At 44.1% G+C, this 13,514-nt stretch overlaps 1 protein-coding gene across 1 annotated transcript; it reads right to left on the bottom strand.

The window, feature by feature from the left end:
- Positions 1-375: 375 nt before the first annotated feature.
- EIF3D (eukaryotic translation initiation factor 3 subunit D) lies at positions 376-12,359 on the bottom strand. Its single transcript, XM_081928308.1, has 15 exons — positions 12,214-12,359; positions 10,429-10,562; positions 9,526-9,571; positions 7,894-8,030; positions 6,945-7,030; positions 6,545-6,617; positions 6,311-6,423; positions 5,465-5,597; positions 4,611-4,758; positions 4,338-4,468; positions 3,846-3,931; positions 3,543-3,672; positions 3,081-3,223; positions 1,576-1,856; positions 376-517 (listed from the first exon to the last, which is right to left on the bottom strand). The coding sequence occupies exons 2-15, from the start codon at positions 10,549-10,551 to the stop codon at positions 504-506; spliced, it is 1,644 nt and encodes a 547-aa protein (XP_081784434.1). The 5' UTR covers positions 10,552-10,562; positions 12,214-12,359; the 3' UTR covers positions 376-503.
- Between the last annotated feature and the right edge of the window lie 1,155 nt (positions 12,360-13,514).

Raw genomic sequence — 13,514 nt, 5'->3', positions numbered from 1 at the left:
TTTTCCTAGAGCCATGCCATTTAAAGACTGCTTGCTTCTGACAGTTTCTTTAGCTTGAGTAATTTCCCATTAGCAGTGAGGACTCCCTGCATACGGAAAACAAGGGCAAAGAGAATGATTCCAGCCTCGGTTTCTCTATGGCATGCTAGTTTTCTATATTCTCTCGAATTCCCCCATAAGCGACTATTGAAACATTTATTTCCACACTTTGCAGAGTGAAGCTGTTCAGTCCAGGGGACACTGGATCAGTTGATTCTGCTACACATCAGCCTTAAAGTGGACAAGGCTGATCAGGTAATCATAAAATATTTTCTTTTCCAAATTTGTTTAGGGGCAATCTCACTACACATATTAATTATACAAAAGGGATAACGCTTTAAGATCATTATTTTTTATTCCTTAGGTTCTAAGTATATGAGATTCAATTCTGATCCATCCACCAAGAACAAAGATGTTGGCTGTGCCTTCAAGCTGCAGTTGCTGCTGCTGTCTGGCTGCAATGTTCAGCTCTCTTCCTCTGAAAAACAAACAGAAGTTTCAATGGAGCATCTGCTGCCATCCCAAGGAAAGCAAACACTATGTAATAAATATGGCCACAACATCTGCTCTCCTTTCCACACATAATACCAAATGCTGGTTCATGTACAGTCAGATGATACACTTTCTGCATAATAGAAAGCCTTATTAAGTAGGATGCAGCCAATCCTTAGTTGATCTAAACTTTAGAGACAACACAAGTATTGAACTCCAAGCAATGTTAAGAACTTAAGAGCTTGCTGGATCACAGTGACCAATCAGATACCTCTGGCTTTGTAAAGAAATTTTGTGGTTTGTAAGCAAGAATAAGAAACTGATAATCTGTAGTGTAGCCTTATGTACAGCCACAGTTCAAAAAGTAAAACAGAAAGCTGAATCCTAGGGATCATACAAAATCCATAAGCTGGTTTTGGTCTCCCCAACATAATCATGTCAACACTTTACCAGTGTTAACTATATGCCATACTTAAATTCTGCTCAGATCCACATTATATCACTCCTGTGGCATGTACTACTGGTCACCATCTTATCTGTAGTTATGATGCAAACCAGATGGCAACTAGCGACGTGACACAGAGAGAAATAGGCTGGTGCATAGACAGCATGCTACAGAATCCTGCAACACTGCATGCAAATTCTGCCCGTTTTGGTTCTACTCACCATTGGCTCTGCTGGTTTTTCCTATGAGTTAATGGCCCCATATACACCTGACTTACAGGCTTGACTCTCTTATACATCACAACAGCCCTTCCCAACCTGATGTTTTGGACTACAGCCCCTATTGGCTTCAATCAGCAGAGCTGTGCTGGATGAGGGCGGATGGGAGCTGTGGTCCAATCTGTCTGGAGGGCTCCAAGTTGGGGGAAAGTTGCACTGCACTCTCCTGTGGCTATATCTGGATGAAATGATCACAGATTGCAGAAGAATGAAAGCTATCCTCCCAGCACACAAGCTTCTTCCAATGGAAGCAGTTGCAAGACCAGAAACTAGTCGTTTCAGGCCTAAGCTTAGCTAGAAGGCGTGTGAAACTCTTATTACCTTCCTCTTCTTCCTCTTCGTCGTCGTCATCATCATCTTCATCAGAGCTGAAAGTGCCATCTGGCAGGCTGTAGATACGGATGACTTGCTTGTTGGGGTCTTTCAAGATGAGGTACTTGCCCTCATCCAGTTTCATGCAGATGTCAATGACACAGCGCAGGATGCCCCAGGCATTTTCCATGCTTAGATTAATTTGGCTGGCGAATTCATTAGGTTTGAACTGCTGGGTGCCCAGGATCACATGGCGTGCAGAGTCTTTCACATGGTAGCGGGAAACATACCTGACAAGGAGGGAGAAAGAAGACTTAGGAAGTGTGAAGCTGTAGTCCAGCCTAGCAGCTACAGCAGGACTAAAAAAGAATAGCAGGCTAAACAATTTAAGTAAGACGACTGGTGTGGTGCAGTGGTTAAAGAGACTGAGCTACAAATCAGGGTTTGAATCTTGCCTCTGAACTCACTAGGTGACCTCCCTTTAGGAAAGTTGCTCTTGGTCTTCCTGCCTGACTTGCCTTACAACGGTTTAGTCATGCTGGCCACATAACCCGGAAAGCTGTCTGTGGACAAACTCCGGCTCCCTCGGCCTGAAAGCGAGATGAGCACCGCAACCCCACAGTCGCCTTTGAGTGGACTTAACCATCCTGGGGTCCTTTACTGGGTTGTTATAAGGATTACGACTAGAAAATGCACACAAGCTCTTGACAAATGTTAAACAGTATTTAAGTGTTAAAGTTAAAGACCCATCTCAGTAATTTTTAATCCAGACAAAGAACCTATTTGTTAGCCCCTTCCAAGAGGTAAAAGACGCACTTAGTCCAGGAGTTAAGACAGAAATGGAGGTTGAATCTACACACATATAGAAACCGTTCTAAAATGCTTTTTTTTTTATATAAAAAAAGCGTTTTTAAAAATACATTGAATTTTCCATAAGGCTCACCATTGCCATCTAGTGTCACATTGTATATTGCGCTTAAAACACACTTAAAGCATTTTATTTGCAGCTGTATAGTGGACAGCTATATCCCAAGGTATTAGCAGAGAATTCTAAATATGAAGAGGTGCTGGCCAAGTTTTAGAGCTCAGAATATTTAGAGCTTAGAATAAATATTTTGAATATTTATTACAATGGTACCTCGGGTTATGTTACCTTTGGGTAACATCATTTCAAGTTACGAACTCTGCAAACCCGGAAGTGTACACTTCCAGGTTTCGCTGTGTGCACATGCACAGAAGTGGCGCCTCCGGATATGGACTTTTCGGGGTAAGTATGGACCCCTGGGACAAAGTAAGTTCGTATCTGGAAGGTCCACTGTATAGGCCACCTCTCAAAGAGGTGAATAATGTAAACATATCAATAAAATGTCACAATGTGTTAAATTTTGACCCCGAAGAGCTGGCTTCTCCCCCCCCCCAAACTTACTTCCCTCTTGTAGTACACCAAAGACAAAACAAAAACAAAAAAACCCAAAACAAACAAAACAAAACCTATCCACACTATATTTTCTCACCCCAGTTTAAGATACTCTGATCCAGCCAGCAGCGCACAACATGTCCAGCGAGCAAGTTTGTAGCTGTTGTTTTTCAGCTCAGTGGCAATCACAGCTCCTCTCTGGGAGTCCAGTTTCTGACGCCAGTCCACTCCATTACAATGCTAGAAAAATTAAGAAAGGATTAGGGTTGTACACAGCATCAATTATGGCACACTGTGCCAAGTCAGGATATGGCTACAAAGTGGAAGATTTCATGCAACTGATTTCAAAATTATTTGTAATGCTGTAAAGGAGGAACACACTCCTACCTAATGTGGCAAAAATTCACTTGACTCCCTTGAATTGGATGGGATGAGGGAGAGGGAATTCCAAGGCTATTACAGGTAATCAGAGTAAACTATGCCACAGTTAAAGACAGGCCAGCGGAAACAAATGATGTCGACACAGAAGAGCCTACAAATTATATCTGTTTTTCCTTACCCTTGAATCCCATTCATTCAGTGTTTTTGTGTTGATGAAAGATACTTCTCCATTGGCTCCAGTCATCACTCCATCGTGTTCACAGCGTACTATCAGGTCTATGTCGTCTCCCAGCTTCCACCTCCGGTACCTACAACCAAAAATGTTTGTCAGCAAACCTTGTAACAAAAAATCCACATAAGCACAGTATATACAGGTGGCAGCAATGGGAACTTTCATGGAAGCTGCAACAAGTCTGCAAACCACACCTCGAGGTACTGTGAACTCCCAAGGTCTACTCATGTGTCAGAAGCAACAACTTACCGGTATGCAACCGAAGCCACCTCATTCTTATCCATATCATCTTCCACAAATGGGTTTGGATTGGGAAATGTGTATTTCTCTTTCCCCTGTAAAGACACACACATGCAAAAACTTTTATCAATGACATCAGATTAAATGGTCAGGAGAGTCATGGCTGCCTTAAGACATGGGAAGCTTCCAGTGCTCTGGTTTGAGAAACATTAGACACTGTCTTGCTACCAAGCCCTTCCTCAAAATTTTCAAAAACATGGCTTTGATGTGGTATCCTGTTTACTAGCAAGACACTTCACCCACCAGTATTCTGTGGAACCTCCCAACAGCCATACAACTCTATCTGGAGGCCCTATAAAACAGAAAGTAGATGGATGTTATCTTCTTTCTGCTTGCTGAGACAGATGACTCCCTCATCAGCAGGAAGTTCTAAGTGACCCTAGTCAATTTCTTTCTGAAATTCTCTGCTGAGGTAAAATCCATTACCCCTTTCAATCTTACCATTCTCAGACATTGCTGGGAGAAGTTGTGGTTGATGTAGGTGGCTTCCATAGCAAGGTTGCGGGGTGAATTGAAGGAGTTGCCCTCATCCTGTGGTGGTTCATTAGCAGTCTCACTCACGGTCAGGAGGTCTGAGGATATAGCCAAACATAAATGGAAGTTCAGAGGGTTGCCCCAAGAGATAACCCTAAAAGCTTCACTTCCCCAAGCACTCCATTCCCAGCCACCACCTGTCTCTCTTCAGTTTTGTACTGTATATGCAAAAACACTCACCAAAATCAGAATTGTCCCTCTTGTCAAAGAAGAGTTTGGATCCAACTCTTTGGACAATGATATCCCAGGAATATACAGAACGAGTGCAAGCCATGAGGGTAGCTAGGATGGCATCTGTAGCAAATACATTCCCCTGAGTCTTGGCCAACTGTGCATAAAGATAAGTCATATGGATGAGAGCAGGAATCGTTGTATGAGCAAACTAATATAGGCTGTACCACCCTCCAAAGTTATATCTGTAGGATTATCTGCTCTCTGAGGCACAGGGGTAGGGAACCTGTGATTCCAACTCTCATTAAGTCCAGCCAGCACGGCCAGTTGCCAAGGTTGATAGGAAATGTACCCCAACAGAATCTGGAGGGCCACAGGTTCCCCATCCCTGTAGAAGATGTTGTCAAAACCATGCTCTCCTAGATTGCTAATGGCATTTGCATCCCATTCTCCAGCAATTAAAATCCAAGGGAAGGCAGACAATGAATGCAAGGATGAGATCTGCTCTCCTGCACGTCAATTCTATCATTAAGCTAAAAACTTACTCCTCTCAAAGGTAAGAACTTTGGTAGATGAGGGAATTCCACTGTGCGCCAAAGCTATGAAGATCTCCTTGCCTCCCTCTGCTCTTTGCACAGTCAACAGGACACACTCTTCTCTAGTCCAGTACGTCTGGCTGTAATTTCTAGTCTCAGACTTACTAAGCAATATTTCATTAGACTAACCTGCCTTGCCCAGTGCAGTACCATTTTTAAGGACTTAGTAAGAAAGATATCTGAAGTTACAAGCAAGTGAGCCCTCTCCTTTTAAACTGAGGTATTTTTACAGCCATGTATAGGACAAACTACAGAGGCATGTTATACCTTGCGAATGACTGGATCATCGGTAGTAGTTACGGTATGGAAGATGCGCTTGATGCTACGAAGGGTCTTTTCATTTCTTGTGGTGATGCGGTCAAAGGCTTTGTCATAGTATTCCAGGGCTCCACAACACTCTCTGCAGGTACAAAGAAAGACCGATCATGATTTGTTCTCTCAAGAACAAAGGATAATAAAAAGTGGACTAATGGGTTCAGAAATACTCATGAAAAAGAAACCCAAGGATCATTAAGATCCCACGGCATCTTTAAGGTTCTATGCCTCTCCTCTGACCCATCCACCTCTATAAGCAGCGTCACATTTTAAAGCATCCTTCCCTAAATGATGCCCTTCAGATATTTTGGAGGACAACTCTGATCACCCCTGACCACTCTCTGTGCTAGCTAATAGGATCTGGAGTCCAACACAGTAGATGGTACTAGGTCAGGGAAGCCGTTCAGAGTGGCTGGGGCAACCCAGTCAGATAAGGGAGTCATGTGCATCCTTGCCATGGAATCTGAGCTCTAAACCAGATTCATTGACAAGCTCCAGATCCTAACAACCAGTCATATATTCCTGCTCATATTGAAGGTCAGGGATAATTCAGGCCTTGTTAACCAAAAGTCATTTTATGTCCAGTTGTTAGTACTCAGAAAGAATACAGAAAGTTACAATGCCCAGCAAGGCAATAATTCTGGTTTAGGCTGTCCTGACACCTAATCACAGTTTGTGTCTTGGATCAAGAGATAAGCATACTGTATTAGTTAAACTACTTGGAGTCTGTTTTCTTCTTCTTCTAAAAAAAGATACAAATTGTTGGCCCCAAACCTTCAGCTGTCTCAAGAGACTTACATGTCCTGAGGGTCTGACACCTCCAAATATCGCATCTTCATCAGCCTAGGGAAATCCATTTCCTCCTTCACCTCCCAATCACTGCGAACTTCAACAGAGGAGTCACGGGGTTTCTGCCATGCAGATAGAATAAATAGAAGAGACAACACATCAGTGTGTAAAATGGGAACAAAAGGTGAAAGTGTGAGGGAAAAGACAGTCGCAAGACAGGCAGCCAAAGCGAAAGAGGTTTACCTGAGATTTTTGGTCCCATTTTTGTCTCACTCCAAACTGCTTCTGAAACTTCTTTTGGAGACGCAGTCTATCTCTGAAATGACAGAAAACTGATAGTCCCACCAAGGCAAAGGAGCCTGCTGATCCCAAACCCTTTTTCCAGAGTAGAGAAACCGGAACATGAATGGCTAGCTACAAAAGGGTTTTCTGATCTCTTGGGTCAGAGTTGCTAAACAACCAATAAGATAATGCCATTTCACAATCCATGCAACAGTAATAAAAATTTAAAATATGTGCCAGCAGAGTCTGGGAAATTTAGTAAGCAATTTGCTTTTTCAAGAGATTCAATCAGTTTGATGAAAACTAGCTCTGCTGGACAATTACTAAATTGTATGTTCTCCCACAAACACAGCAAGCTTACCTCTCCTTCTGCTTGGCACTTTTAGGGAGCGTCTGCATGTTAAACTGAAGGATGTTCCGGCGGTCCTTATCTCTCCGGAGGTTCCTCTGAAAAGAAACACTAATGTAAGCGAGACAGCATGGAATCGAAGGGCCTACCTAGCAAGCAATCCTGCAAAGGATTCCTGCCCAATATTCACTGTAATGCATGAGTTACACTAGGTGTGGGGAACCTGTGGCCCTTCCTTATGTTGCTGGACTCCCAAGTCCCATCAGCCCCAGCCAGTATGGCCAATGGTGAGGGGAGTTGTAGTTCAACAACATCTTGATGACCATTTCTATTCCTGAGATATGCTGTGAAAAGCACCACTAAGTGTTCCTGGGAGGCATAATAAGCTAGTGTGTCATCAAAACCTAAAAGAGGGTGGTGGTGGGGATCACTACTTGATAGCCATACACATTCCAGCCTAAGAACAACAGAAATAAAAAACCACAAGGAGTCTCAAACTAGCAACGGCTTGTTTGAAAAAGACAGTTATCAGTGACTGGGGAATGGGAGGAGATACATCTTCAAAATCCCATGAGACTGCCCATTAATGACAGGGATGGGGAACCTGTGCTCCCCTTCTGCAATCTTGTTTTGATTCCAGCTTTCAGCCAGCATGGTTAGTGATGATGGAAGCAGTAGACCACGGGTGACTAATCTTTGGCCCTCTAGGTATTGCTGGACTCTAACTCTTATCATACCTGACTACTGGGCATATCAGCTGGGAGTGGAGATAGGACAGGGGAGAGACATGTTAGCTACTAGAGTTATAGTGCAACAAGGACAGCAGGACCCCCATACCAGATTAAGGGGAAGGTTGTCTGTTTGTTCCCTCCTCGATCTGTCTCTCTCCTCTCAGAGTATCAATTGGGACAGACTAGCTATATGGCTCAAGTCTAATCTCTTCAATCAAGCCACATCATACCTGTGCAAACCTCATGCGATTCCTCTGGTAAGCTGTCTTTTGTGTCCGTGCCGTGTCCACCAGTTGGAAACTGGTTTCATCTTCCTCATGGAAATAAGCATACTGGCTTCCTCCACCAAACTGGGATGAATATTTATCTGGGAAGACAATTGTCTCAGTCACCTTAGAGTGCAAGACTGGGATTTCCTAGAAGACCAAGAACTAGAACCGTCCTACTTTCAAATAGGAGCTGAAGCAGAATTATCTTTGTGTAACTGCTAAGAACAATGGGTTTGATACAGTTGTGCTCCTTTGCCCAATGGTAAATACCATGGCTGATCTCAAAACAAGATGGAGATTTCCTCTTGTAAAGCCCCCCCCAAAAAGCTTCACTACTGCTGTAATCAGTGCAGAAACACGATGTCCCCTAGTGTTCTGCTTATCTGTAGTGTTGATATGCAACTGCACCGGTGATTGCATTGCCAAATTCCAAAACTACTATTTGATACAGGCAGTAGAAATTTGTTTAGGGAGAGTAGGTCTTAAATGTTGCAAGCCAGGGGTTACACGGTGTAGAGCCTATGGATGACAGTATGCATGCCAAGTATCTTTTATGGCACCCATGGACGAATCAATAAATATCCCCTTAAAAATTCATAGTGGATTTTGTGAACTTGCCTCTTTTTCTGCCCTTTCAGATGTGGCAGCTATTTCGTGTTATGCCACACCCCAACAGCAGCCACTTTGTGACTGGTGCCAACTGCACTCTCTCAAAATTCCAAATGTGCCCACCAGCCCAAAAAGGTTGGCAACCCCTATAAGCAGTGAAGGAAACAGAGGAATGCAGAAAAGCTTATGCTCAATGCAATTCTGTCTTGTAATGAAATGCAGGAGAAACTATAAAGCACATCTCCTGGAAGTTCAGTATTCTTATTGTATGAAGGTAAAGGTACCCCTGCCCGTACGGGCCAGTCGTGGCCGACTCTAGGGTTGCGCGCTCATCTCGCTCAAGAGGCTGGGAGCCGGCGCCGTCCGAAGACACTTCCGGGTCACGTGGCCAGCGTGACGAAGCTGCAACTGGTGAGCCAGCACCAGTGCTGCACACGGAAACGCCGTTTACCTTCCCGCTATAAAGCGGTACCTATTTATCTACTTGCACTTAGGGGTGCTTTCGAACTGCTAGGTGGGCAGGAGCTGGGACCAAATGACGGGAGCTCACCCCGCTGCGAGGATTCGAACCGCCGATCTTACGATCAGCAAGTCCTAGGCACTGAGGTTTTACCCACAGCGCCACCCATGTCCCGGTTCTTATAATTCTTATTGTATAGATAGTGGTCAAAAGACAACAAAAGACAACCCATCAGATGTCAAGGAAATAAACAACTATAGGACACCTGAAGGCAGCCCTGATTAGGGAAGCTTTTAATATTTGATGAATCATTGTACTTTAATATTCTGCTGTAAGCCACCCAGAGCGGCTGGAGAAACCCAGCCAGATGGGCGGGGTATAAATCATCACCATCATTTGCCCTAAGCCAATAACGAACCCTCTTCAGCCAACAGAGAGTAATGCCAACTTCATATACCGTGCTCACTGGCACCTGATCTTCCATATGAAATATATCAAACAAGAGCAATCACCACCATACTTACTTGTATATCGCTTATCCTGGTAAGTAGCTCCTGTCCAGTCTGCAACCTGGTCAAAATGAAAACAATGAGGAAATAAGGTTGCTTTCAAGCATGCCACAAACTCATTCAAAGGATTTTCAACAGAATCTCAAAAATTGTTTCTCCAGCTAGCTAAGTTTCTGAGTGTACTCAAAATATTAAGACATCAAGATCTTTACTTGGGAGAGATAATGGGCTGATGTATGCATGACCCTGGCCGGTGTGTGTGTGTTGTCCACAACTTAGCTGTAACATGCAGAATTGGTTATTTTGCAATCTGCTGGAATCCCACTGGAAAGTCTCTCATGCTCTTGATAAACAGTTGTGGGGACTGGAAGCCAATGGAAGCAGACATTCTCTATATGATGGCAGCTACCCATCCTTACAGGGAATGTACTATGGCAAACACCTGCACCACCCATTACACTGCTATAATGCCCTAGAGGGCTAGGAAACTGGAATTGTCTTAAGACAATTATTAGCCAAATTCCCCGCCAGGTCCAGACCTGTATGCCTTAACACCATCCTATGTCATGAAATACATTAGGTCAGAGCTTGCCAATGATTCACGATTCAGATTCCCTTTTTAACCAGGCAATGTAATGTAAGCCAATACAATCCAGCACTGAGATGAACTGTACATCTCAGCTATAAATTCTGATTTATAGGGACCAAAATGCTGTTCCAAAAATTCACTCCCTAAAAGACTTAGGACAATTTCACTCATGGTCTTTTTGCCCTGTAAGTAGTACTGTAGGAACTGGGCTCCTGAAGCACATGGTAAGAGTGCCTTTCAAAATCTAGCCCTTAATGGAAAACATCAGCATAGACACTGTACAAAAGCAGTTAATAGAAATTTCTGTGCAAGGGTGTGTGAAGAAGTACCTTCCCCAGCCGATCTCCTTTGCTGAAGGGCTGATAAGGCATATCTTTGAACTGCTCTGGAACAGCACATGGACCCCATCCTGAGGGATTATCCTGGATCACGGGTGCCAGGAACTTTGCCATCTTCTATAATTCTAGTGAGAAAGGAGAAAGGAAGGGGAAGAGAATAAGGGGATCAAGTAACTATAAAACAATAGTGCTTATTCAAATAGTAGGATCAGCTAATAGTCAAAACCTCGGTTGTCGAACATAATCCGTTCCGGAAGAAAAAATGTTCAACAACCAAGGCGTGGCTTCTGATTGGTTGCAAAAGCTTCTTGCACTCAAGTGGAAGCCGCGTCAGACGTTCAGGTTCCAAAAAATGTTCGAAAATGGAGCCGTTTGAGAACTGAGGTTTGACTGTACTTGTTTTTAAGGAAGCAAGACACACACACAGGATTTTTTTTATATATAAAAAGGCCAGGCCTTCCAGTCACATCCTTAAAATTGGTGACTGACATATACACACTTCTATGGAAGTCCTGTAGTTTATTGCTGCCAGGCTACTGCTTAAATAACAAAGCTGTTCTCAACATATTCATATGCCTATATAGGGAGTGGGGGAGGGGGTTTATTGGTTTGTGTTTTAATCTTGTATTTTTGTTTCGTATTTTTACATTGTGAACCGCCCTGAGATCTATGGAAGAAGGGCGGTATAAAAATTTAATAAATAAAATTCATGAAGTGCTGACTGCATGGTTTTCACCATAATTGTGCCTTATTAGCAAATGATTGTTAGCTGTATTTATATATAATTATACCCATGCTCTCGTTCTACATCCAAAGATGAAAAACTGGTTGCAGATTGGCTCTCTCAAAAAATACAGGTAGGTAGCCGCGTTGGTCTGCCGTAGTCGAAACAAAATTTTAAAAAATCATTCTAGTAGCACCTTAGATACCAACTAAGTTTGTTATTGGTATGAGCTTTCATGTGTGGGCTTATTTACAAGCCACCTAGGTGACATCTAGCCCAGCCTTTGCCAACCTGGTGCCCTCCAAACGTTTTGAGCTTCCAACTCCCACTAGGCTCAGCCAGTATGGCTGTCCTAAGTTGCACCAGCTATTCTAAAACTAGGTCATACAGATTTGTACTATCTGTGCTCTCTACACACAGGCAGCAAGTGAATAATTTTTTTAAAAAGCCTTGCTAGTTCTAAAATAAAAAGTCTGTTAAGCCATTTCAGTTATGATAAGGAGCCTAGTTTCTAGATACAGTACTAGAAACGCATGTCATTCTGCTTCCCACTTCTAGACTGAGAGCTTCATGAAGTATTCAACCATTTAGAAAGGGGGCGTGAGAGAGATGGAGAGAATAGATATGGGGATGGGGAGGGAGATCAGCCCTGAACAAAGCGTCTTGCTTGCAGGGCTCCTGGTGGGACAAACCAAGTAGGGCAACCCACCCATCCGTCCGCAGGCTCCCCCCCCCCCCAGAGATGACAGCGGCAGAGATGGTCGCCAGCAACTAGGCCCGAGCCTTTCAGTGGGGCAAAGCGTTCTCTAGGTATGATGAATGAAGGCAGGCTGTGCACGAAAGAGACGACAGCCCCGACAATGAACCCAGCATCTGCTCGAAGGGGCCTGTTCCGAGGGCCCTATCGAGGCGGAAGGGCCCTTTCAGGCCCGCCCTGCATCCGGACACGGCGCAGACCGACGAAACGTGCTTAAGGCCGGGGCGGGGGAGAGAAAGATGCCGGCATCCTTCGTCGCCGAGGCTCCTGAACCAGCTCCAGACTCATCTCTCACCTTTACGGCCCAAGGAAGGACCGGATGGCGACGGATTCGGCCCCGGTGGGGCGTCCAAGCTACGAAGCGCGGCCCTCAGGAGCACAGCAGCTTTGCAGCTGGCTCCGACTTCCGGTCCTGGTGCACTGCTGTGGCGTCATCACGCCGCGACTCCAGAAACGCCGTAAAAGCGTAAGAAGGGATTCGTCTGCTTTGCGGCCGGCAAGGAAGCCGAGCGCTCTGTTACCCCATAGTAGGTTAAGCGGATGTTCTGATGTGGCACAAGCTGTCGTGGGCTATAGAGCTCACTTCCTTATATACGCGAAGTGGTGTTCTCAGTTGTCTGGTTCATATTTGCACAAAGAGAGGGAGAGATCAAATAATAAGGTCGGATGTCAGTGCTGTGCTAAATAAATGAATTTTTTTTTGAGACAATCCAATTGGGCAGTGCAATCCTGTGCGTGCCTACGCAGAAGTATTGAGTTCGGTGGGTCTTTCTTTAATTTGCTGCATTTTTATTTTTATTGTTCACTGTCACAGCACTTTGCAATTTTAGTAGTTTATAAAGATCCGCTCCAAGGCACGTAGACACACCTGGAATCGTGCTGCAAGTGACGATATTTACAGCAGTGAAAATGGGTGCTAACGCTTATCATTTTAGCACAAATTTCTGGTTTGGACTGGTTTGGATTTCTTCTTAATTTTTCATCCCCAAATTAGAAGTGGGAACTGCTCACAGAAGTCATTAGAGAATTCTAAGATTTGAATATAAATGATTATGTTGTGGGAGCAAATAGAAGCATTCCTGCTCTTTCTCATTCTGGTCATATTTTGGGTGATATATACCTGTACATGTATTATTATTATTTTTAAAATAGTATAGGCTACTTCCCTCTCTGGCGTGGCCCATCATTGTCACTGGCTCCCTCAATCAATTATACATCCAGAGAATGCTGCTATGTGTTTGTGTTAGGGGGACTGATCCAGGCAAGTGGGGAAGGGATACTAGAAGGAGTAGTGCCCACAGCACTTGCTGAAAAATACAAATGTGCCTCTGGACCTAAGAAAATGGTGACTCCTGCAGTAAGGAAAAACCAGTGGGACCGAGACATTTTGCTACCTCTGTTGAAGGACAGTTTGACATCCCCAGTGCTGGCCTTGTCATTAGGCAAAGTGGAGTGGCTGCCTCAAGCACTAGATGTTGTGTGTGGATGACGCCAGCAAAGGCAGGTCACCTCTCTGTTGGAGCTCTGTGTGCCATGCAGGTCACGTTGTGTCCATTAAGTTAGCCTGCTGTGCTCAGGTATGGTGATGGATGTTGT

The sequence above is a fragment of the Podarcis melisellensis genome, assembly GCF_964234715.1.
Source record: "Podarcis melisellensis genome assembly, chromosome: 10".
Classification (NCBI taxonomy): Eukaryota; Metazoa; Chordata; class Lepidosauria; order Squamata; family Lacertidae; genus Podarcis; species Podarcis melisellensis.
Note: the sequence above shows the minus strand (reverse complement) of the source record. Positions and strands in the feature narration are given on the sequence as shown.

Excerpts from the sequence above, each read along its gene's own strand:
- EIF3D (XM_081928308.1), bottom strand. The coding sequence starts at position 10,551 with ATGGCAAAGTTCCTGGCACCCGTGATCCAGGATAATCCCTCAGGATGG. Across the intron at positions 4,759-5,464 it reads ATGATCCAGTCATTCGCAAG|TTGGCCAAGACTCAGGGGAA; the intron begins GTATAACATGCC and ends CTTTATGCACAG. Across the intron at positions 1,857-3,080 it reads TCAGAGTATCTTAAACTGGG|GTATGTTTCCCGCTACCATG; the intron begins GTGAGAAAATAT and ends CCTCCTTGTCAG.